The following is a 26,438-nucleotide window of genomic DNA, read 5'->3' as shown; positions in this document are numbered from 1 at the left end:
AAAAAAAAAAAAAAAAAAAAAAAAAAAAAAAAAACACATCATAGTAAAACCAATACCTTTTCAGCTTCGCATCGAAGCTAAAATATGCTATTTTTGTGTTCAATTTTTTTTTGTTTATTTTAAAATATTGTATAAGGGTTAACCATAGTAATGAGTTCACCATGTAAAAGTTACATGAATCTAACTTAGATTAAATATAAATTTAAACTTATTTTGATTATTTTTGCACATTAAAATTAAGAAAAGCGACTTTGAATTTTTGATTTAGTTTAAATAGTTTTTTTTATTGATGCGTAATCATAGTGTACAGTGGCTGCGCCGTAGATTTTACAGTTTTACACACTTGGCGTACGAAGTATTTCTTAATTTTAACTATATGGTTTATTTTTTTGTCTGTCATTAATTTTTCTCAGCTCTCATTTGACTAATTTAAACGTCTAATACGTTAAAAGAGCAAAATTTTAATCTTGTTAAACTTATAATCCCAAACAATTGGAAAAAATTCTTTAATTTTTTAGATTGACATGTGATTAGAAACTATTAAAATTAAACACTATTTACAGAATTCGTATGATAGTGATTTTAATCACTGTTCAATATCATCTATATTTATCTTATTTATCAACTATGCCACGTCCATACTGTCCCCCCTTTTTTTTTTTTTTATTAGAAGTGAATAATGTTTCTCAAACTAATGAAGAGCTACAACAAATCGATTATCTCGGACAAGGTAAATTGGTAAACATAAATAGTGTCATAAATGTTTTAGTTTTATAACAAAGCTTACAGAGTGATTTTTTTATCATAACCCACTCAATTACTTACAGAATAAAAATAATTTAAACATTTTTTTTTTTGTTATCTTTAGTTACACATTATTCTTGAGTTATTAACTATGTAATACTTTTTAAGTTCATCCCTTGTATGGGCATTAACTTTGTTTTTTTTTTAAATGGGAACACATATTTTGAATTTAATAAAATGTTTGAATTTTTAATTTAATAATAAATGGAATTTGAATTTTTAATGTAACTTTATTTGTTTATTAGATATAAACATTTTAACTTTCAAATTTTTGAATTAATATAAATGTATTTTACACAAGGGATTACAGATACAGGTAGCTAATTGGTTTTTTATAACGTTGCTGTCACAGTCACTGAGTATTTATTATTAATTATGACTATTAATAGATATACTTTCTGTATTGCCTGTTAGTGTATTTATAACCTAACGATAATGTGTCTTACTTCCATTAATAATAAATGCTGTGTACCTGCAAATATCGATGTCATTAAAAACTATTAGCTACCTGTATTTGTAATTCTTTGTGTATTATACATATACAGGGTGTTCAGTAAGTCAGGAAACGGGTTTCTATTGTTCTCGTTGTTTGTAACAATGAGAACAATAGATACCCGTTTCCTGACTTACTGAACACCCTGTATATTAACTCAAACATGTGAAACTTTAAATATTTATATTTCATAAACTAATAAAGTTACATTAAAAATTCAAATGCCATTTATTATTAAATTAAAAATTCAAACATTTTATTAAATTCAAAACATGTGTTCCCATTAAAAAAAAACAAAGTTGGCACACTTACAAGGCATAAGGGGTGAACATAAAAAGTATTACATAGTTAATAATTCAAGAATAATGTCTAACTAAAGATAAAAAAAAAAAAATGTTTAAATTATTTTTATTCTGTAAGTAATTAAGTGGGTTATGATAAAAAAATCACTCTATGTATTTTTTCACATTAAATTAATTTTTTAGTAGAATTGAATAATGAACCTCAAATCTATGAAGAACTAAATTTAATCGATTATCTTGCTCCAGGTAAAATGATTTGTTCGTAAATAAATCTTTCTGAAATATTACATTTAACTAAAGATGTTTTTATAAAAATTTGGACTTATAAATAAATCTTAAAGAAGAGGTTTTCTTTAAGAAAAATATAAGGAAACTGTTAAAGAACTCTTAATTGTTTTGCACTTTTCATTAGAAATTATTAGAATATTATTATTTAGAATTGAATAATGTATCACAAACTAATGAAGATCTACAAATAATTGATCATTTCGAACAAGGTAAATTGACTCAGTCGCAGATAAATATTTTTTTATGAACTTTGCATATAATGAGAGATAATTAAAAGTACAAATTAAACTAACCTTATTATTTTTATTTTTCATTTTTTTGGCCTTTTGTTATTAAAAAATAATGATATGAAATGTGAAAAAAAATAATAAGTTATAATTTTACCATGAGAAATTAAAACTCTTTTTGGTGTGCTATTCAATTTAAATGTAAGTCTTTTAAACGTCTTGACTTTCATAAATAATCGGTTTTTAAGTAAATTATAACTTTTGGTAAATTCACCTATTTTTTAAAAATCACTATTAATAATTTGTTTCAAATATCCATCAAAATATTTTACGACATTAATTTTTTAATGGTAAAATTTTTCAATATAAATTGTTACTTAAATGTTCTAATTAAAAAAAAAATGTATTTGAATTTCTTTATATTAAATTCATTTTTGAATAGAATTGAATAATGTACCTCAAATCAAAGAAGAACTACAACAAATCGACCATCTAAAACAAGGTAAATTGACTCATTCCCAGAAAAAGATATTTTTTATGAATTTTGCAATTATTGTGAGATAGTTATAAATACAAGCTAAAATAACCTAACTGTTATTATTATTTCTATTTTGTGCTATTATAAAAAAATGATATGAGATTTTTAAAATAATAAGTAAAAATTTTTCCGTGAGAACTTACATCTTTTTTTGTATACTATACCATTAAATAGGCATTCCTTTCAACGTCTTGACTTTCATGATTAATTGGTTTCTTAGTTTATTATAATGTTTGATAAATTCTTTAAATTTTTTAAATAGCTCTAACTATTTATAATTTATTTAAAATATTTTACGACATTAATTTTTGTAATGGTAAAATTTTTCAACAAAAATTGTTACTAAAATGTTCTAATTAAAAAAAGAAGTATTTGTATTTCTTTATATTAAATTCATTTTTGAATAGAATTAAATAATGTACCTCGAATCAATGAAGAACTACAACTAATCGATTTTATCGGACAAGGTAATTTGACTCATTCACAGATAAATATATTTTTATGAATTTTGCAATTATTATAAGATAAATAAAATATTGTTTTTTTTTTTTTACCTTGTATTAATACAAGTTAGTAATATAATAGTATAACAATAATAATTATTTTATTAAGTTACTATTTTTATGTAGGACTAAAAAACGACGATTCATGTGAGGATATTTCAGAGCCAATGGACACTGACGAAAGTAGAGAGAATTATATCAAGTTTTTTTAACCTATGGTATTTTTATAAAATCCACTGTTTTTTAAACTATGATGACATTATTATTTTCAATTGAATTTAAAAATAAAACATGTGTAGTTGAAAATCTTTTTTATTATGCTATTGTGTTTTTTGTTTTAATAATACTATACTTGATTACTCCATTATTTCTACACCAATTTTGCTGAAAATACATTAACATTTTCAATTTTGTCCATGATAAAATTATAATTGTTATGATACAGTTAATGTTTCAAAACAAAACTATTATGTCAATAATATAAATTGAGCCGGATATAGAAATGCATGAGTTGTGGGCCCACCAAACATTTTTTTTCTGAATCTACTCATATTATTATTCTAACTTTTTTTTATGAATCATATTTGATATAGTTAATGAAAAAAAAATATATATATATATGTGGAAAATGCAAACAGGCAATTACAGGAACAGAGCAAAGACGCAATACTATTATTTAATTTATATATTTATAAATTAATACACAAAAACTCTATTAAATGTTAACAAACAAAAATAACACATATATTTAATTACACACGAAAACTCTATATAAAATATTCACACAACACAGAAATATTATATAAAACAGAATACACTTATAAACTAAAGAATATACATAGAGACACGTCTTAGCCGATTCACTACTTGATTTAATCTCCCTCTATATACTTGATACCATTATCTATCTCCAGACCCTGGAAGTGGTGCCATCTAGATACCAATAGTACCCACATATATGTATATCATAGACAACAGTTTATCATTTCTTTTTAAATAGATTATGATAAAAAATACATTTTGTTTAAATACAATACATTTGAATACCGTAACGAAAAATTGTAGGGATTATTTTTTTCTAATTGTTTATAATCATTTTTTTTAAATAAATCTATACGTTTCCTTACTTACTGAAAATGCTGTATAATTAATTGAATTGATTATTAAATAAGTTTTCAAGATTAACTTAATAAAACAACAAGCAATAAAAAAATTATTTAAAATAAAAAATTTTTATGAAAACAAATTCTACTTATGCTACTATAAATAATTATAAAAATAAATTATCTTTTTTCTTGAATGATGCATTTTGTTACTAAAATATAAACATTAAAATTTATACACGTGAATATTCAGATTGTGTTCTCTGAATGACATGCATACGTCTATAGTGTAAGACTATACCTGTACATTTTATGGCAAATAGTGGTTTGGTTATATAATAGAAATGATATATTTGTGATGTTATAAAGATGAGCAAGAGAAGTTCAACAGTCAATATATATTTATAATTAATAATTACAAATGGTTAGATACATATATTAAGTTCTCATAGGTATTATTATCAAATTGTTCTGAAGTAAATTTTTCCACAATAGAAATTTTTTAATAGTTTAGAAAACATTATATTTGAGTGTTTGAATAGACGTTAGATTTAAAAAAATCGATCTGGTAACTTCTACATAAACATTAAGTGATAACTTAGCATAGTAATAAAAATATAAAGTTACACAATGAAAGATTCAAAGAGGAGTCAAATGTACATTGACTTCAAAATGTTTAGTTAATCTTGAAAACTTATTTAACAATCATAGAGAAGTAATCACTTCAATTCAATTATACAGCATTTTCAGTAAGTAAAGAAACTGGATAGTTGTTATAAACAATGAGAACAACAAAATATTAGAAAACAATAGTTTTCTTGCTCGCTGAACACCTATATACTTTTTTACATATAATTTTTCTCTATGTTTTGATTAAACATTAGTTTTGATATATAGCTAAAAAGTATTGTTATTGGTTTTTATAGGTTTTATTATTTTTGGTGTTTATCTGCTTTTACTAGCCGATTTTGTTCAAATATTTTTTGAGAAAAATGTAAAGTTACAAAAATACAAAATTATTCTGAAATTTATCAGACTCGAATCGAAGCATTTTGTGTAAGTGATATTAATCATCACTATAAATACATTGAACGAAACGTCCGGTAATGATTTGTAGGTTAGTTTAAGTTCTAAGTAAGTATTCTTGAAAATTACACCTATATAAAATTACACCTACAACTATATTTCCATTAAAAATTATGTTGTGTATTTTATAATGTTATAGCAATTTTATTCAAGAACTACACAAATTATTACAATATGGAGAAGTTGAACATTTTTAAAATATATTTTTTAATATAAATTATAACATTAAGTATAAAAATAATAATTTAAAATTCGATTTAAAATGATCGTCAGATTATAACATAGTTTATACCTCTTAAAAATGTCAATGAAATATTGAAAAAAAAAATAATGATAGTCAATACAAAAGTTTTATATTATATCATTGTTGAATATGTTATATTATGAATACAACAAATCTCTTGTTTTGACAAAGAAAATACAAAAAAATATCTGCATAAATTTATCTAATAGATTTTTAAGTTGAATAATAGGTGGTCATTCAAGCATTGATGATAATTATCATAAATAAATTATATATTTATTACTAATATTTAGCATGAATAAATTTTGTTATCTTCTGTTCTTCTCTCGATATATTTTTCAATTTTTGGTATTTTAAAACACACATACATTTTCAGAAATTTAAAAACGCTACAGATAATTTTAAACTGTATATTGCTACGATATTTTTTTATCAAATTTATTCTTAAATATTTTTTTTTTTTACAAAATGTATGCATCTATTTACATTTTTCGTAAATCTAAAAAAAAATCTTTTTTTTGTTATAAAATGTTTATTATAACAATAATTAAAAGAAAATAAAAAATTATAAACTTCATCAAAAGTTAACAAAATATTCAGAACATGGGAACCGCTCTGTATATAAATGTTATATAAATTATTTTATTGTTTAATTAGAATAAAGTCAAATTTTTCATCATACCTCATGCGTAGGACAACACAAACACTTGTATAGTATTAAATTAGTTTTCGAATAATTTGTCATTATTTGATAGTATATTTAAAGATATTTCCATAAAGAGTCCGCAAATATTAATACATGTACTTTTCATTTAAAAATATTTGACCCCGCTCTCCACTACTAAACATGATAGGGTTCTGATAATATATTTCTTTGCAAATATTTTTTCAATTAGCTATAATTACATGTTATAAATACATGTATAATAATGTTAAATCTGAAATCAATGAACATAATTTTTAAAATATTTCAATTAGTAAAAAAAATTCTAACAATCTATTTTATTCAATTTTTTTATACAAAAAATACTGACCATGAAAAAATCTTACTTTTTTTTATTACTATCGACATTAATACTATTCACGGAAACAAAAAGAAATACTAAACCAATAACTAACATCTATAATAGTCTCATTAATTATGATGGATGGAAACATTTAAATGATGTGAAATGTATTGAATATTTGCAAAAACCGATATATTTAGGAAAGCTACTAGAAACAACTGATACAAATAATTGTAACAACCGAATTCGTTCATTGACTTTATTCTTAGCTTGTTCTTACATAAAAGATTTAAAAAAACTATTTTTCATATTCCTACAATTTGGACAGCACTGTAGGAGTTTCATTAAGCCAAATAATCCAATAACAACTGGATATAGTTGCGCTATAAAATTATTGGAAATATTACAAAAAATTCCACCGTTAGCAAGATTGATGAAAGAAACACTGTATGTATTGGACTATATGCACACAGANCAAAATAAGTGTTCGTTAAAGCAAATTATTATTATTATTTTTTTGCCTTGTGTTGTCACAAAATAATGATATGATATTTTCAAAACGATTATTTCGAAATTCTAGTTATATAAAAAAGTTTTTGTATTTTGATATATTTAATTTATTTTTTATTAGAAGTGAATAATGTTCCTCAAACTAACAAAGATTTACAAATAATCAATAATCCCGAACAAGGTAAAATGACTATTCATAGATAAATATTTTTGTATGAATTTTGAAATAATTGCGATATATAAAAAAATTCAAGTTAAACTGAACCTATTAATTATTTAATTGTTTGTTAATAAATTTTAATATGAGATGTTCAACAAAATAAGTGTTCGTTAAAGCAAATTATTATTATTATTTTTTTGCCTTGTGTTGTCACAAAATAATGATATGATATTTTCAAAACGATTATTTCGAAATTCTAGTTATATAAAAAAGTTTTTGTATTTTGATATATTTAATTTATTTTTTATTAGAAGTGAATAATGTTCCTCAAACTAACAAAGATTTACAAATAATCAATAATCCCGAACAAGGTAAAATGACTATTCATAGATAAATATTTTTGTATGAATTTTGAAATAATTGCGATATATAAAAAAATTCAAGTTAAACTGAACCTATTAATTATTTAATTGTTTGTTAATAAATTTTAATATGAGATGTTCAACAAAATAAGTGTTCGTTAAAGCAAATTATTATTATTATTTTTTTGCCTTGTGTTGTCACAAAATAATGATATGATATTTTCAAAACGATTATTTCGAAATTCTAGTTATATAAAAAAGTTTTTGTATTTTGATATATTTAATTTATTTTTTATTAGAAGTGAATAATGTTCCTCAAACTAACAAAGATTTACAAATAATCAATAATCCCGAACAAGGTAAAATGACTATTCATAGATAAATATTTTTGTATGAATTTTGAAATAATTGCGATATATAAAAAAATTCAAGTTAAACTGAACCTATTAATTATTTAATTGTTTGTTAATAAATTTTAATATGAGATGTTCAACAAAATAAGTGTTCGTTAAAGCAAATTATTATTATTATTTTTTTGCCTTGTGTTGTCACAAAATAATGATATGATATTTTCAAAACGATTATTTCGAAATTCTAGTTATATAAAAAAGTTTTTGTATTTTGATATATTTAATTTATTTTTTATTAGAAGTGAATAATGTTCCTCAAACTAACAAAGATTTACAAATAATCAATAATCCCGAACAAGGTAAAATGACTATTCATAGATAAATATTTTTGTATGAATTTTGAAATAATTGCGATATATAAAAAAATTCAAGTTAAACTGAACCTATTAATTATTTAATTGTTTGTTAATAAATTTTAATATGAGATGTTCAACAAAATAAGTGTTCGTTAAAGCAAATTATTATTATTATTTTTTTGCCTTGTGTTGTCACAAAATAATGATATGATATTTTCAAAACGATTATTTCGAAATTCTAGTTATATAAAAAAGTTTTTGTATTTTGATATATTTAATTTATTTTTTATTAGAAGTGAATAATGTTCCTCAAACTAACAAAGATTTACAAATAATCAATAATCCCGAACAAGGTAAAATGACTATTCATAGATAAATATTTTTGTATGAATTTTGCAATAATTGCGATATATAAAAAAATTCAAGTTAAACTGAATCTATTAATTATTTAATTTTTGTTTTGTTAATAAATTGTAATATGAAATGTTCAACAAAATAAGTGTTCATTAAAGCTAATTATTATTATTATTTTTTTTTGCCTTGATTTAATACAATAAGATATGAAATTTTCATTAAATAATTATTAATTTTACTGTAGAAACCAAAAAATCACATAAAAATTATTCTTATTCAATTTTTTATATTGTTTAAAATCATCAAACCATCATTAAAGCAATACAATTTAATTTTACGATGCAAACACTATAAATATGTCTAAATCATTTAAAACTATATAGAGTTTAAGTTTTACTTTGTTGTGTACCAAACTATTAGAAAGTAAGTCCTTTCATGGTATAACCTTCTATGGGAAGTCGTTTTTTAAGTTCATTATAATTTTTTTTTTTAATAGAAGTGCATAATGTATCTCAAACTAATAAAGAACTAAAACTAATCAATTTTCTCGGACAAGGTAAAATTACTAATTCGCAGATAAATATTTTCTAGTTTAATTATAATTTTTGGTAAATTCGCTAAAGTTGTTAAATCATTCTTACTATGTCTAATTTGTCTTAAGTACCTTTCGAAACGTTATACTTCATTGATTTTAATAAAAATAATTATTCAACATACATGTTGGCTTCTTCAATGTTTTAGTTTTATAAGAAAGTATTTGCATTTTTTTTATTAGAAGTAAATGATGTACCTCAAACTAATAAAGAATTACAGCTAATCGATTTTCTAGGACAAGGTAAATTGAATAATATTTTTTTTTATTTTTTTATTAATTATTGTGAAATTACACAAAAATGTAAATTAAATTAACTTAATTGTCATTATTTTTTTTATATTATTACAAAGAATATATAAAATGTTCAAAATTATAAATTTGCGTAGAATGATTAATTTAATAAGATTTTTTAATTAAGGAATGTATCGTGATGAATCATATGATGATATTTCAGAACCAATGGAAATAAACGAAAATACCGAGAATTTTATCAAGTTTTTTTAATGGTTGATTTTATGTTTATTTTCCAATTTTTCTTATTATAATAAAATAGTTATTTTTAATTGAATGTAAAATAAAGTAATATTTTTAAGCTTTGATGCATAGCTAATATATTCGATTACCACTTTTTCATAATAGACCAATTTTATTTATTAATAGTTCAAATGACCATCAACCAATGGTGTATCTAGGGTTGTCATTAAAAGAAATATAAATGACTAAAAAAATGTGGAGAAAATAGGTTGTTGCAGGTTTTTTTTACTATTGTCGCCGTTCTAAACCTTGGCTATCATATTTTCGAATAATCCCCTCAAAATATCCAAAAAATGTACAGTTCTTATTATTACTAATTTTTTTTCAAATACCCATCAAAGCGTATTACGACAATGATTTTAATCACTATCAGGATATCATATTACATTAATTTAAACAAATGTCTAAACTTTATTTAGCAGGATCCTGATTATACTTAACTTTTAAGCTTTGATGTAAAGCAAACAAAACATTGGTTTTAACATGATGTTTTTTTTTGTCTTTGTCAAAAATCTACACCATTTTTGATGATCATTTAATTTGATTTTAATAATTACCTATTATGAACTTTTTAAAATGTTCCGGAAATATTGCTACTTTAAATATATGTTAAATTAAAGCTTATATAATTTACTATAAAAAAAAAATTGTCCTGACGTCCTATCTTCTACGTAAAAATGGCTGCCATAATTAAATCATGCTACATTTGTGTTCAAATTTTCTTTCTTTTTTTTGTTTATTTTAAAATACTATACAAGGGTTTGCCATAGTAATGAGTTTACCAATTTTTATAAAGTTTACATAAATCTAACTTACATTAAATATAAATTTAAACTTATTTTGATTAAATTGTTTCCTCAAAGATAAGAATAGCTGCTTTGAATTTTTTGGAACTAGTTTAAATTGATGTGGTTAAACGGTGGCTACGTTTAATATATTACAGTTTAATATGCTCGGAGTACAAAGTTCCAACATCGCCTGTCTAAAAAACTTCTTTTGAATATTTTATTAGGAAAAAAATTTGAAGTTATTTTGATTTTTATCTCATTTAGATTGAATAAATTCAATAAATATCAAGGACCATCACTGTCTACCCTTAGTCAGAAAATTTTCTTATTCATATTAGAATATTTGACTATATGTTTTTTTTTTGTGTCTGCCATTAATTTTTCTCAGCTCTCATTGTAAATGTTTAAATGAACGATTTTAATGATAAATATGTCAAAATAACACGATTTTAAGCTTTTTGAACTCATGATCATCAAATATTGGAAAAAAATTCTTTAAAAATTAACACATTGACGAATATGACTGTTATAGCAGTCACGCTTTTGGCTGTAATTACAGATTCACTTTAATATCTCATTAATAATTGTTTGGAATAAAAAATGCATCAGAGCTTTTTTCTTTATAAATATGATACTAAAACAATGAAAACAAAAAAAAGTGTAACTGCTATAGAGGTTGTAGTCCACTGGTGACTTTTTTCTACTCGTATAACCAAATAACTGTTATACCATATCATTTTTATAGCAGTTATAGTCAAATTACGACTTAAAACACAATAACTTCTATAGCAGTGACTGTCCATCAACGTGTTAAGATAAATATCTCAAAATTATACTACAGTAAAAAATGTCAACATAAAAAAAACTTTTTTAAATTAAAAATCTCCAAATTAATAAAAATATAAAATTCGTTTTTATACTGAATTTAAATTAAAATCGTATCAGTAAAATATTTTCACTGATTATAGACCAATATATATATAATATGTAATATATATATACAATATATAATTGTCGTAAACCAAAAAATAGTAATAGGAAAGGGGTATTGAATATGAAGAATTATTCTTGTTATTTTTCTCGGGGTGTGTTGTTCGCAGGTCTGTACCTGTTAATATTGATTTCAAGCTAAGTTTGAATGTTCTTACCCGAGCTTTTAGTTATCCTTTAGGCGTGTAGAATAATGATAAAACAAACGCAAAGCCTGACAGTTGTTGATAATAAAATAATATTATTAATAATAATTAATGGTATAATTAATGTAACTTCACATATGATTATATAAAACAATTGTGTAATAGTTAGAAGGTAATTGTATCACGTGAAGCTTACAGAGAGATATTGTTCTTAGTTAATGAACACAAACTTTAATATTAATAAATATATATATAATTTTTCTACAGTTTTAAATGAATATAGCTCGTGAGAACCAGATGACGATTACGACGTGTCCGTTGTAGGGTTCGATCGAAACAGGCCGAGTGGTCAATCCCTGGGTCTTTCTTGTATCCTTCTTGTAATCCCTTCTAGATACGCTCATATTCTTCATCTTCTGGTTTTCATTTATTTCAAATTTTCTAGGAATTTCATAATTTTTTTTACATTAAAAAAGGGTTCTTTAACTATGAATAATAAATAGTAACATTTGATTGTTGAAGGGTGCACGTACGGTGAACAGAGCGGATGTCTATGGCCTGATTATATATTCATTAGAAGTGTTATGTTATTATTTTGTCCATATGCGAAACTCTAATTACAGATTTGAAATGGGCGCAATAATTGGTTTAAAAAAGTATATTTTGGTCTCTAATGAAAATTTCTTGTAGACCAGTAAATATTTATATAAGACGTAAGCAATTTTTTTTTTTTTTAAATATTGCCTCAAGTTCTTCAACATCCATTCATGATTGCTATAAAAATAATAACTACTTTATAATTTTTTATAATTTATACGAAAAAATTATAATACTAAATTATTATATAACAATTTCTTACCTTATTTAATTGCTATAATAAATATATATTCACATATAACAATTATATATAATTTAACTTGTTATCAGGATATTAATAAGGAAATAAAAATTCATTTTGCATTTTAAATAATCCAATAAATTTTTTAAATTAAACACTATTTGAAGCATTGAAACGTTTCTTACAATCTATACTTATCCCAACTATGCAACGTCATATGTTTTATTTAGAAATTATTTATACAGTAACATGTTACCAATAAACTTGGCATTTTATAGACTAGTAGTGGTACACACAAATGAAGTAAAAAAATCCAGCACATGGAGTCGCGGCATAGTGGTGACGTGGCATAGTTGAGTCAAGTATAGTGATATCTGACAGTGATTAAAATCAAAAAAAATCATAAAAAATGTTTCGATGCAAATCTGTAGATAGTGTTTATTTTTAAAAAATCGGTGGACTATTCCAAAAGCTACATGAACTCCTATTTCCTTATTTATATTCTCATTACAAGTTTTATGATTTATAAGTGTAATATATGAATATAAATATAATATATAAATATATAAAGGTAAATGGTGTTATTTTAAAAAAAACCCAGCACAGTGGGGTCGTGACATAGTTGGGTCCAGTATAGATGATATCTGACAGTGATTAAAATCACTATCATAAAAAACGCATCGATGCAAATCTGTAAATAGTGTTTAATTTAAAAATAAAAAATTTGTTAAAATAGCATATTTTTGAATACGGTAGCCATTTGTGCATAGAAGATGACATAGAAGAAGGGACAAATTTTTGTTTTTAGTTTTATAATACATAAAGTAAGCTTTAATTTGATATATGTTTAAAAGACGCAGTATTTCCGGAACATTTTCAAAAATTAAGTTGAAAAAGTTATTTTTTGTAAAAAAGTTACTATTTTAAATCCCTCCAGTGAGCAGAATAAGTGTTAGATTTTCAAAAAAAATTATAACAAATGAAAGGGAAATATCTAAGGTTTTAATACAAAAAAATATTATTTTGATTTGTTAATATTTGAAAAAGTTATGGCTGTTTTAAGTATAAAAAACATTCCGATAGAAGGTGATTTTTATCACAAACATTACATTTTTTTTTAATTTTCGACAGCCATTTGCACATAGAAGATAAGATGTTGGGACAATTTTTTTTTTTTCATTTGATAGTATATAACATAAGCTTTGATTTGATATATGTTTAAAGGACGCAGTATTTCCGGAACATTTTCAAAAATTAAGTTGAAAAAGTTATTTTTTGTAAAAAAGTTACTATTTTAAATCCCTCCAGTGAGCAGAATAAGTGTTAGATTTTCAAAAAAAATTATAACAAATGAAAGGGAAATATCTAAGGTTTTAATACAAAAAAATATTATTTTGATTTGTTAATATTTGAAAAAGTTATGGCTGTTTTAAGTATAAAAAACATTCCGATAGAAGGTGATTTTTATCACAAACATTACATTTTTTTTTAATTTTCGACAGCCATTTGCACATAGAAGATAAGATGTTGGGACAATTTTTTTTTTTTCATTTGATAGTATATAACATAAGCTTTGATTTGATATATGTTTAAAGGACGCAGTATTCCCGGAACATTTTCAAAAGTTCAGTTTAAAAAGATTTATGTTTTTTACAATATTTCAAGTTTTGAACGCCCCCTATATAAGGGGAATTTGTCTAATTTTAATAAAAAGTATGTCAAATGAAATATATACTTATAATATATTTAGAAAAAAAAAATTGTGCTGATACATACATTTTTCGAAAAGTTATAGCATTTTTAAGTTGAAAGTTGAAAATTTAAAATCGAAAATCGAAAATTTTAACACAAAAATAGCGTTTTTTTAACTACGGCAGCCGTTTACATGCAGAAGATAAAGTGTAGGGACAAATTTTTTTTTTCATTTTATAGTACATAAAATAAGCTTTAATTTTATATATGTTTGAAGGATGCAGTATTTCCGGAACATTTTCAAAAATTAAGTTGAAAAAGTTAATTTTTGTAAAAAAGTTGCTATTTTAAATCCCCCACCATGAGCAGGTTAAGTGTTAAATTTGCAACAAAATGATATCAAACAAAAGGAAAATATCTAAGGTTTTAGTAAAAAAAAAAATTATGTTGATTTGTTTATTTTTCAAAAAGTTATGGAAGTTTTAAGAAAAAAAAGTGAAAAAAAAGACAAAATTTACCGATTTTTAAATTTGTAACTTTTTTCAATTTTTAAAGGTAATGTCTTCAACTAAATACGATTTGTGATCTTTTGACGTATGGTTGAAAAAAATCGGTCCAGTGAGAGCTGAGAAAAATTGGCAACAGTCATAAAAGAAAAAAACACATCATGGTAATATTAATACCTTCTCAGCTTCGCATCGAAGCTAAAAAAAGTAGCACATTATGGTCACGGCATAGTGTAGACGTGGCATAGTTGGGACAAGTATAGGTGATATATGACAGTGATATCATAAGAAACACTTCGATGCAAAATTTGTAGATAGTGTTCAATTTAAAAAAATTAATGGACTATTCATATAGCTTTACATGATATGCTATTTCCTTATTAATATCCTGATTAAGATAAAGTATGTTGAATGAAAAAGGGACATAAATATTATTTCTCATAAAAAAATTAGTCAGGTGATAGGTCAGATTTATAAAAAAAGTATACCAAATGATAGGTAAAAACATCATGCATCCATAAAAAAAATAATTATATTGATCCATACATTTTCCAAAAAGTTATAGTATTATAAAGTTAAAAATATAAAAAAGAATTTTTTTATAAAAATCGTATTTTTTTATTAACTTTGGTATGTGTTTTCACCGCGAAGACAAAATAAAGTCCGAAATTTTTTTTCCCATAATAAAGTATATTACATTAGCTTTAATTTAAGATATATATGAAAGTGTCAGACTTTCCGGAAAACTTTCAAAAATTAAGTTGAAAAAGTAAATTTTTTGTGAAAAAGTTATCATTTAAAACCCCTTCTGTTGGGAGGTAAAGATTCAGATTTATAAAAAAAATATACAAAATGATAGATAAAGACATCATGCAAGTAAAAAAAAAAAGTTTTATTGATTTGGTAATGGCAGTTTTAATTAAAAAAAAGAAAAAATTTCGAAAATTAGCGATTTTTAAATTTGCAATCAGGATATAAATAAGGAAATAGGAGATCATGTAGATTTTGGTGTAAATGGGGAACCATTTTTCACCATTTACGGGGAACTAGGGAAATTTATTCAATTTTTAGGGTAATGTCTTTGACTAGATACGATTTCTGATCTTTTGGCGTATTGTTGAAAGAAATAGGTTAAGTGAGAGCAGAGAAAAAGTGCTATCAGACAACAACAATAAAATAAATAAATAATAAAAAAAAAAACACCACAGTAAAATTAATACCTTTTCAGCTTCGCATCAAAACTAAAAAATTAGTCCCGACAAATTATCTTCTACGTGCAAATGGTAGCTGTAGTTAAATAGCATGTGATATTTTGACGTATCATTGAAAGAAATCGGTTCGGTGAGAGCTGAGAAAAAGTGGTAATAGACACAAAAGAAAAAACACATTATAGTAAAACCAATACCTTCTTAGCTTCTCATCGAAGCTAAAAGAAATATTTTTAATTTTTAATTTATCAGAAAATTATAGCAGTTTTAAGTATTAAAATATTTCATGTTAAACAGTGATTTTTATATAAAAAATACGATAGCCATTTCCTCATAGAAAAAACGGTGGCGGGACAAATTTTTTTTAGTTTCTATGCAAAGCTGAGAAGGTATTAATTTTACTATGTTTTTTTTTTTTTTTTTTGTGTCTTTTACCACTTTTTCTCAGCTCTCACAGAACCGATTTCTTTCAATGATAAGCCATACAAAATTGGTTAAATTTAGGTGAATAAATTTAGAATCTATATGCTATTTATAATAGAATTAATGTTTTAATAGAATTAATTAATAAAGAAATAACTTCCTAGTGACACGGTTCCACTTCGCTTAGTAATATACGATGCCCCTCCCACGCCACCTTTATCAACCGTCAACCTACTAAAGTTGATACTTGGTAGCTCAACTGGTAAACATCGTGTGTCATACGCCACAGTGCAAAGTCCAATAAGTGTCGCACGGCAGACGTCGACCGCTGCAAATAATACGTTGAGTCATAATAAATGTTTGTTTACGCTGAGGAGCGTAAACGAAAATTGGTAAGTAATTAAACAACGTCTCAAATAAGGAAATTTGTTCATCTCCTATTTTTGTTTCCATTATATTTAATAAAATTTTCAAGTTTTATAATTAATTAAAAAATTAAATAATATATTATGAGCTATAATGAGTTCATTAAATATTAATCAATAAAAACATTGAAAGTTTTTCTTGTTAATTAAATTAATTGGATCTATGAATTTAAATATAGAAGTTATAACATTGAAATAAAACGACAAGTATATGTATCAAGTTATAAGAATGACTAATTTTATTATATTACTCTAGGGAATTATGCCACAATAATTTCAAGTCCCTTATAACATCAGTTCGGTATTTTACAAAGTAAAATAGTTTATATAATTTAAGTATAGATTTTAATAAAATTAATACTACTCCTTTTTAAAATTAAAAATTGCACCAGTTTTATTTACTAGTGACTTGTATTACACTTGATGGTACAAATCATTTCACAACAAAACAATTTCTTACAAATAATAAGAATTGTTATTAACAAGTAAAAGAGATGTTAATTCAATGTTAGAACACGAAAAAACAAGTCTGTATACTTGTTTATATAGCACACATTTAATCGACAATGTAAACAATCGAAATTATTTACATTGTTATATTATTAAAATATAGTAAAAATTACAAAAAATAAAAAACATAGTATCTAATATAAGTATCCACAATGAAGCTTACTGTAAATATCTTTACAATACATTGTTATCAAGTAATTTAGTTTAATTAATTATTACTTATAAATCATATCTATCATTGATATCACATCAGAATTATCAATTCGAAAAACGCGCGTCGTTAATGTGCATTCGACAATAGTCGTATTTCGCCGATCATATACGAAGGACAAAATCACAGGCGATCCATATGCGCGTAATACGATGAAAATCAGGACTATGATATTTTTTATTCATTTTACAATGCGTAGTATCAAAATATCGATAAGTTATATTATTTAAGATTATATGTATATTTTATTACAAATGGGTTATTATATAGTTATTTCAATATTATGAAAGGTTTTAACAACTACCAATTTTGTAATATTTAAGTAACGAAAGAATTTATGTAATACCTTTATTAATCAATAGTATTTATATAAATCATTAATATTTATCTATAATACTCAAAACGATTGCAATATTTTAATATTTTGATTTTCATATTACAACAGTATGATATTTGTTTGTTGATCTAGTATTGTTATATGATATGTGTACACATTCATCTGTTATTTTTAACTGCTAACAAAACATTCGAGTTTCTCATTATACAAATACAAACGTTTTATACTTCATATTCGGTAATCATTTAATACTATTACTTAATAATGAAGGGCTATATCCATTATTTTAATTTAACCCTTCCTATGCCAAAAATAGTAATTAAAAATTTTGACTTGCACTCAACGTCAAAAATAACAATTTTTCATTCTAGTGAATTAGTCGATTTCACACTTGTACACCACTTCTTATGATCATTTTTATAGCATCACGTATACCAACTGGCATACGACGTTGTAGAGTATAATACTACATATGTGTATGATATAATAAAAAATTTATGGTAAAAAACTTGAATTTTACATACAAATATTAACAACTTGAAGAATTTTAACAACATGTACGCACAAATTACAGTTTAGCAAAATTTCAACTTCTCTATGTAAATTTCATAAAATTCTGCGTTAATTGACGTAAGTTTCATATTTTACAACATTCAGGACAATATTTCAAAACAATCCACATTATTTAAACAGCAAATTTCAAGTGCATACAGCCACGGGTTAAAATTAAGATAGAAGTGTGAAAAGTTGTAACTAATTTTTCACATCAATGAAAACAAAAATTGTGCAAACAAGGTTTTTTGTAAATGACCAAAATTAAAGGACAATCTAATATATATACAGAGTAATTCACTTATTATTAACCACTTAATTGATAGAAAAGTAAAAATAATATTAATAATTTTTTTACTAGTATCTTTTAGTTCAATTTATCAATCATAAAAAAAATGTATGTTCATCCCTTATACTTTATAAGGATGTCAACTTTATCTTATTTTTCTTCCCTTTTATTCCATTTATTAACAAATAAAAAATGTAAAAAAAATTCAAAATTGTTTTAATTTTGTAGAGTAGATTTTAAGGAAAAATTGATAAAGAAATCTCTTATTAATGTTAAGTAATAAATTTCCTAAAGCATTTTAAAGTTTGTGAAAAATTGAAATTTTTATATATATTTTTTTTAAGATATCATACATTTAAAAGGTAACAAGAAATCGAAATTTTCTCATATTAAATATCGGTAATAGGCGTGTAACTTTTTCAATGAAAATTATCCACGCTCGAATAATAGCTTGTAATTGAACTTAAAAGTTTGAATAGTACTATTAAAAGATTTCTTTGGTATTAGTTCATGGGTCGAAAAATACTAATTAATTAAATACTCTGTTTTATTCAATATAATAAGATATTCGACAAGAATACTATTTAATGTAACACTAATCTTTAATGGTGAAGATTAAATTTAAAATATTAATAGTTTCAAAAGTTATTACATTTATCATACATTGTGAAATACTCTGTATATATTTTAGAGCAATGATATACTGAGTGATTTTTTTATAATAATTCACTTAATTGCCTACAGAATAAAAATAATTAAAAAATTGTTATAATAACATTATTTTTGAATTATTAGCTATATAATAATTTTTCCATTATGCCTTTAAGAGTGTCAACTTTGTTTTTTTAAATGGAAACATATTTATTGAATTTAATAAATCCTTATAGTTTTTAATTTAACAGTTAATATGATTTGAATTTTTAATATAACTATTCGTTTATTAAATATAAAATGCAGGTAGCTAATTGGTTTTTATGACGTCCATATTTGTAAATACACTTCATTTACTATCAATAAGAGTAGATCACATTATTGTGAGTTTTTCAATACATTAACTGACAATACAGAATTAATATCTATTGATAGTCATAATTGACAAAAGATATAGCGTGACTTTGATAGCAAAAGGGATAATCGAGTATGGATTACAACTAAAAAAACTTCAGGATCAAATTAATAGCCTCTAGCTATGCATCAAAGGTTTAGTTTTAGTTTTAGTTATTATTGAGGTGGACATAATGCCCATGCACTCAGACCTGTTGGTCCATTGTGCGCACCTCATACCGAATTGTCTTGATTCGGTTTACCCACCTAAGTGTTATCACCAAAGTGTTAATACATTACCAACCATAAAGTCACCTCTAAAGATGACCAAAGAGTCCTGTCTTTCTGGCGAAATTAAGTATCTCTCTGGGTTTTAGGTTTTTAATATCCTCTTTTTCAGGAAATGGTTTATTCAAGTAGTTTGATCTTAGTGTGGACAAGGCTTCACATTCGCACATGATGTGAAATGAGTCTTCCTCTTCTACTTCACACTTCCTGCACAATGGTGATTCCGATACCCCCATTGCGTTAAGATGCTTAAGCAGGTGATCATGTCCTGTCAGTAGACCAGTCAGGGTGCTTATTTGATGTCTAGTCATGCTATTAAGATCATCCAGCAATAAACCAGGGGTCTTGATAAACATTTTAGATTGTCTAGGTACTACCAAGTACTTCCAGAATTTCCTGTGTTTTTCTCTGCACCAATTCTTGGGTAACGCTTTGTGCGATTGCTCAGTGAGTCCTACCACTGGTTCTGGTCCAACATAGGTGTTCTCTGCTCCTTTCCTGGCTAGAAAGTCAGCATTCTCATTTCCAGTGACACCGTTGTGTCCCGGTACCCACGCTAGTGTAACTTTGTTGAACCTCGATAGTGATTCTAAAGTTTCCCTGCATTCGAGGACCAGCTTTGATGCATCAAAGGTTATGTCGATTATTTTATTTTTATATTCAAATAAAAAATAATAAAATTATTACGACATGAAAAAAGTAGCAATTACACATAAAAACACCGATTAAAGATATTTTATTAGATTTTCATAAGTTTCCATTGGCTCTAACAAAACTTCATATGAATCAACAGGATTTAATCCTTAATAAAATATAAAATTATTAAATAAATTATACTACGAAAACTTATTAATTTGTACATTTCATATTACTATTTATTAAAATTGAAAAATTATCAGGTTCAGTTTAACTTGTATTTTTAATTATCTCGCAATTATTGCAAAATCCATAAAAAATTATTTTACGATTGAAAAGTTTACCTTGTCTGAGAAAATCGATTAGATGTCGTTCTTCATAAGTTTTAGGTACATTATTCNTACCTTGTTCGGGATTATTGATTATTTGTAAATCTTTGTTAGTTTGAGGTACATTATTCACTTCTAATAAAAAATAAATTGAATATATCAAAATACAAAAACTTTTTTATATAACTAGAATTTCGAAATAATCGTTTTGAAAATATCATATCATTATTTTGTGACAACACAAGGCAAAATAATAATAATAATAATAATAAAGTTAGTTTAATTTGTATTTCTAATTAACACTTACTAAATATAAAATTGATAAAAAATTATTTATCTACAATTGAATCAATTTACCTTGTCCGAGAAAGTCGATTAGTTGTAGTTCTTCATTAGTTTGAGGTACATTATTCACTTCTAATAAAAAATAAATATAATATAAAAAAATACAAATACTTGTTTATAAAACTAAAACATTGAAGAAACCATTCAATTATATAAAAATTCTTTGACATAGTAATTTTTTGTAAAATTTAAAATATGTACATAGGAATAAAAATTAATATAAATTTTAAAAACAAGTACATTAATTTTAAAATTTTAAAATGTTTATGTAGATTATATTATAATTTACAATTATATTTATACCTTTATTTCCCGATTCATTTTGAATTATTTTAGGTCTCGTGAACAATTTTAATTCTATATATAAAAAATATTCTTTTAAAAATAGTTTAAATTAATTATTTTTCAATTCATACCGCCAATGCAATACTCATTTGGAAGAGGTATACCGACTTGTTGGTTTTTTAGATCATACTGAAACCCTAGATCATGAAATTTATTTATAATTATAGAATTTATTTTCAAATTAATTTTTTGACTTAGGTAATCGTAGAATTGAAATGTTTCGTCTTTACAATTTTTGTATTTATATTCTTCATACCATTCTATCCATTGCGATGCTAAATCAAATTCTTCAAAACGACAAAATAATATACAATCCCTTATAGTGTCTCTATCTCTATCAGACAAAAATTTAAAAATATAATCTAAAAAATTGATTGTTGCTGATGAATTATATTTCAAAGGAAGATGTTGTTTTGAGTCGTTGTTAAAATTTTCTAAATTTAAAAATAAATCTTGAAAAACAAAATATTTTTTTTTACCATTTTTCCATGAAACTGTGTGCATATAGCACAATACATAAAGTGTTTCTTTCATCAATTTTGTAAACGATGGAATTTTTTGTAATATTTCCAATAATTTTATAGCGCAACTATACCCAACTGCTATTGAATTAATTGCTTTAATCAAACTATTACAGTGCTGTCCAAATTGTATGAGTAAAAAAAATAGCTTTTTTAAATCTTTTATGTAAGAACAAGCTAAAAATATAGTCAATGATCGAATTCGATTGTTACATTTATTTTTATCAATTGTTTCAAGAAGTTGACCTAAATAATTGGGTTTTTGCGAATATTTAATGTATGCTACATCATTTAAATATTTCAATCCATCATTTTTTTAAAACTATTGTATATACTTGTGATTCTTTTTGAGTTTTTTTTGTTCCTGTTAATAGTATAAATATGGATAGTATTAAAAAAATTTAAAAATTGAAAAGATTTTTTCATGATCAGATTTTTTTTTTAAACTAGATGAAGTCATTAGAGATTTTTATTTAATTAAATAATGGCAAAATTGGAAGTGTAATATACATATTATAAATTTGTTTTAAAATGATTTTTATAGAATTTACATCATATTTGCAAAAAAACAAAACTATTATTTAAACCGTCATAATTATAGAAGAGTAAAGTGATGTAAGCTTATAATTAAGGCATCATATTTTCTTGAAATAAGAAAATATAGTTGTTATGTTAGTGAACTTCTTATAGAAATATATCAAACATATAATGACAAATTTGGATAATAATTTAAATTAATATATACTATTTATTTAAACAACTTTCATATCTATTTTGCTATAACGATATAATATAGTTGTACGGTGTAAAGGGTTAACTTGAGTATTAACATTATTTTTTTTTTTTTTCAGTAGGCAAAGAAATCTATATCAAATTATATTAAGGATCTATAATATATGTATAAACTGAAAAATTGTTGTATTAACTGTCATAATTTTATCGAATGTTAATGCAACAATAATTTACTTATTATCAATTTAGTTATTTATTTATATATTCACTTTTAAATTAATTATATGAAATTCAACTTCTTATCATTACATTACCGACCACTGTAGTAGCTGCATTAGCTTATTGTCTTAAGATAGATATATTTAAACATCTTATTATATAATAGAACATATATTATAATGTTCTCTTTGAAAAAAATATTTTTTTTCTGTTTCAAAAGTTCAATAAATTTTTTTTTAAACACTGATCGTAATGAAATTTTAATGTGGTATTTTAGAGGCAATAATTTTTTTATAGAAATCCAATTTAAAGAAAAAGTTTGAAAAAACCACGAAGCTTGTAAAATTTTTTTTGTCAATTCAATTTTTTAAAAGGTTTTTAAACGACTGTATTTTTTAAATTTATATCAGATTTTAAAATTTACTACATTTAATTATATATATGTCTAATGTCGTTTTTTTAAATGAAATCATCACTCAAATTAAAAAATGACAATAAAAAAAAACTTTTCAGTTTAATATTCGATTGAAATTTAAAAAAAGGCATAGAAATTATAAAGTTACAAATACACAAATTATTGTAAAACTTAATAGTATCGAATTAAAGCGTTTTTATGATAGTGATGTTAATCACTGTCAAATATTATCAACACTTGTCTTAATTATGTCGCAACCCTTATTTGCTGGATTTATGTTATTTTGATATTTTTAAATCTAATTAAAAAAATTAAAAACAGGATACATTAACGTAAAAATAGCAGAATATTTCCCTGCGCATTAAAATGAATCAAAAAGATTATTTTCAAAGTATTTGTAATTCTTAATAGTAATTTATAACGTTTCTGAGAAAAAACCTTACGGGACATTAAATTTTTCTTCTCAAAATAACTACATCAATCAAAGTTTTATAAACATACGGTATCATTGACAACCAAACAAAATTTTCAATTGATATTAATTACTATTTCATCTTTCATTATTACATTGGTAGATAAAATATGAGCATATCTAAATCAATGTAGAAGGGCATGTACTCCTATGTCCTCTTCTACAAACACCTCTGGTTTCGAGATCAGCTATTTAACCACATAACAGCATACAACAAAGTCTTTAGGAAATCCACTATCATGTATAAATTAATATAAACCACATAAATCTAATACACCAAAACTTATTTCCAAATTAAGTAAGAATACTATAGTCAATGCATCGCTAAACTTGATCATATTCTATTTTATACGCTGAATAAATATGTATATTTCCATTAAAAAATATAGTTGACACTTTTAAAAGATATAAAGGATGAACCAAAAAAAACTTGAAATTAAAATAACCAATATTTTCATTATAATTTATATTTTGTAAGTAATTTGTTGGGTTGGAATAGACGAATTACCAATAATATGAAAACTACATAATAACATTATTTAGTTGTTTTGTTATTATATAAATTATTTTGTATTTTATAAAAAGTAACACGAAGAATAAGAATGAGTTATACGCAATTACTTACAAAATAAAAGTATAATTATTTTTCAGAACTAAAATTATTTAATAATTTTAATAACTTTTTTTATTAAATACCAATAAATAAAAAACTATTGTGGTAAAGCAAAAATGAAATATGAGTGATTGTAAACTCTCTTTAATAATAGAAGTGCTAAATTTTAATAAGTAGCTCTTACATTGCCAATAGAGTTTATTTTAAATCATTTTTTTATTTTTGCATAAAAATCCATAAAAGCATTATTTGATGAAAAATTTGTTTTATTAATTTTAATAACATAATTGAAAGCAAATTTAAAGGATTTTTCATGATTATATGTATAAAATTTTAAACTGTTTAGATGCACGTAAAATTCGGACTCTAATTTTGATTGACGGCTAACATAACCATCAATAAACTATTTTCAAATTACCATAAAACAATTTTATACATTTATTTTATTAAATTTCTGTTTTTTATACAAATGATATCCGATTATTAAGAAATGTTTAACTTACAACTCTGTACACCACGTATACAATGTATACTATATATATAACTTAACAATATTTAAAACAAAAATTTTTGATACTTTTACCTTTGATATACAAATATTATTTAAATAAATAAACCACCACACTATTAATAAATAACTTCATTCACATATAAATATGACTTCTCATAAATATTTATAATATTTAAAGAGTCAATAAAAAAAAATGAAGCAAAGTTCTCTTTTGTTACACTTACGCTTAAGAATCTTGAGTGTCCTGTTTTTATCAGCAACAGTATTATTCCTCATTCTACGGAAGTAAAATATTTAGGATTAATTCTAGATAGAAAGCTGACTACAGCTGTTCATATTTTGTATATATATATAAATATATATATTTCTCAAAATTATTTTATTTAAAGAATTGTTTCAACTACTCATGTCATACGGCATTGTTATTTAGGATTCGGAAAAAAATTCTAACAATAACTCTCTAAAAGTAACCGTTGCGTACTGATTCGTGTCAAATATATCACAACAGTCTGACCTTAATAATAATATAGTCGATAATACTGCTAACATAACATGCTGAATTCTTTAATATTTTTAAATATTTTTTACAAGATACATTTTTTTGATTGATTAGTCGAAATCTATCAAAAAATTATTAAACAAAATTAATTTAATAGCCACATGACGAAAGCTATGAAAAACTAATAAGCTTTAAAAGCTAGTAAGTTTTTGACTGTAATTATGGTAAATAAGAGGAGATTTCAGGATGCAACAAGATCATAAAACAGATAAAGTAGTAACGATTCCTGATCATTCAATTTGCAGTAACATTGAAAGTGAGGAAAGTCACATATTGGTAGAAAAAGGTTCAATATAACAACTGATGTCGACCATTCGGTATAATATTAATGCGACAGTCAAATTCGTGTTTGTCATCGTTTGGTTTACGTCCCACGTGAGCACTTATTTGTACAATAAGGAGAAAGCAAAGTAAAAACTAACGAAAATAACGATAGTTTAGGTTATCGAAAATTAAATTACCAAATAATATACAGGGTGTTCAGTAAGTCAGGAAACGGGTTTCTATTGTTCTCATTGTTTGTAACAATGAGAACAATAGAAACCCGTTTCCTGACTTACTGAACACCCTGTAGAATTTCGAATATGTAAAACGCTAAGTTTTTTTTAATAAAAAAACTTATCACACTGTTAACATGCTTGAACCCAATTAAAAAAGTCAGGATAAATTCTATTCTAC

At 23.9% G+C, this 26,438-nt stretch overlaps 3 protein-coding genes across 10 annotated transcripts in view; 2 read left to right on the top strand and 1 right to left on the bottom strand.

Annotated features, from left to right (window-relative positions):
- The window catches only part of LOC126896509 (uncharacterized), a 7,019-nt gene extending 3,546 nt beyond the window's left edge, over positions 1–3,473 (top strand). Inside the window, exons 4-9 of one of the 8 annotated variants that reach the window (XM_050669360.1) lie at positions 671–730; positions 1,786–1,845; positions 2,037–2,096; positions 2,557–2,616; positions 3,060–3,119; positions 3,282–3,473. In XM_050669360.1, the coding sequence (XP_050525317.1) occupies positions 671–730; positions 1,786–1,845; positions 2,037–2,096; positions 2,557–2,616; positions 3,060–3,119; positions 3,282–3,367 (386 nt within the window). In that variant the 3' untranslated portion in view covers positions 3,368–3,473. Of the gene's footprint in view, positions 1–670; positions 731–1,782; positions 1,846–2,036; positions 2,097–2,556; positions 2,617–3,059; positions 3,120–3,281 lie in introns of all 8 variants that reach the window. The other 7 variants (XM_050669359.1, XM_050669363.1, XM_050669362.1 and 4 more) reach the window with 7 other exon arrangements.
- Positions 3,474–3,783: 310 nt separating this feature from the next.
- LOC126907500 (uncharacterized) lies at positions 3,784–9,878 on the top strand. The gene is made up of 9 exons (XM_050688878.1): positions 3,784–3,793; positions 7,227–7,286; positions 7,577–7,636; positions 7,927–7,986; positions 8,277–8,336; positions 8,627–8,686; positions 9,184–9,243; positions 9,463–9,522; positions 9,701–9,878. Exons 1-9 carry the CDS (start codon positions 3,784–3,786, stop codon positions 9,784–9,786), a joined length of 516 nt encoding a protein of 171 aa, XP_050544835.1. The 3' UTR covers positions 9,787–9,878.
- A 10,910-nt stretch (positions 9,879–20,788) lies between these two features.
- Positions 20,789–25,477, bottom strand: LOC126907431 (uncharacterized). Its single transcript, XM_050688751.1, has 6 exons — positions 25,426–25,477; positions 21,790–22,485; positions 21,677–21,730; positions 21,386–21,445; positions 21,044–21,163; positions 20,789–20,865 (listed from the first exon to the last, which is right to left on the bottom strand). The coding sequence occupies exons 1-6, from the start codon at positions 25,475–25,477 to the stop codon at positions 20,789–20,791; spliced, it is 1,059 nt and encodes a 352-aa protein (XP_050544708.1).
- Positions 25,478–26,438: the final 961 nt, after the last annotated feature.

The sequence above is a fragment of the Daktulosphaira vitifoliae genome, unplaced genomic scaffold, assembly GCF_025091365.1.
Source record: "Daktulosphaira vitifoliae isolate Bord-2020 unplaced genomic scaffold, ASM2509136v1 Scaffold_1, whole genome shotgun sequence".
In the NCBI taxonomy this organism is placed as follows: domain Eukaryota; kingdom Metazoa; phylum Arthropoda; class Insecta; order Hemiptera; family Phylloxeridae; genus Daktulosphaira; species Daktulosphaira vitifoliae.
Note: the sequence above shows the minus strand (reverse complement) of the source record. Positions and strands in the feature narration are given on the sequence as shown.

What these genes read in the sequence shown, in the direction of transcription:
- LOC126907500 (XM_050688878.1), top strand. An exon ending in AATCAATAATCCCGAACAAG is followed by an intron (nt 7,637 to 7,926) that starts GTAAAATGACTA and finishes ATTTTTTATTAG; the next exon opens with AAGTGAATAATGTTCCTCAA. An exon ending in AATCGATTTTCTAGGACAAG is followed by an intron (nt 9,523 to 9,700) that starts GTAAATTGAATA and finishes TTTTTAATTAAG; the next exon opens with GAATGTATCGTGATGAATCA.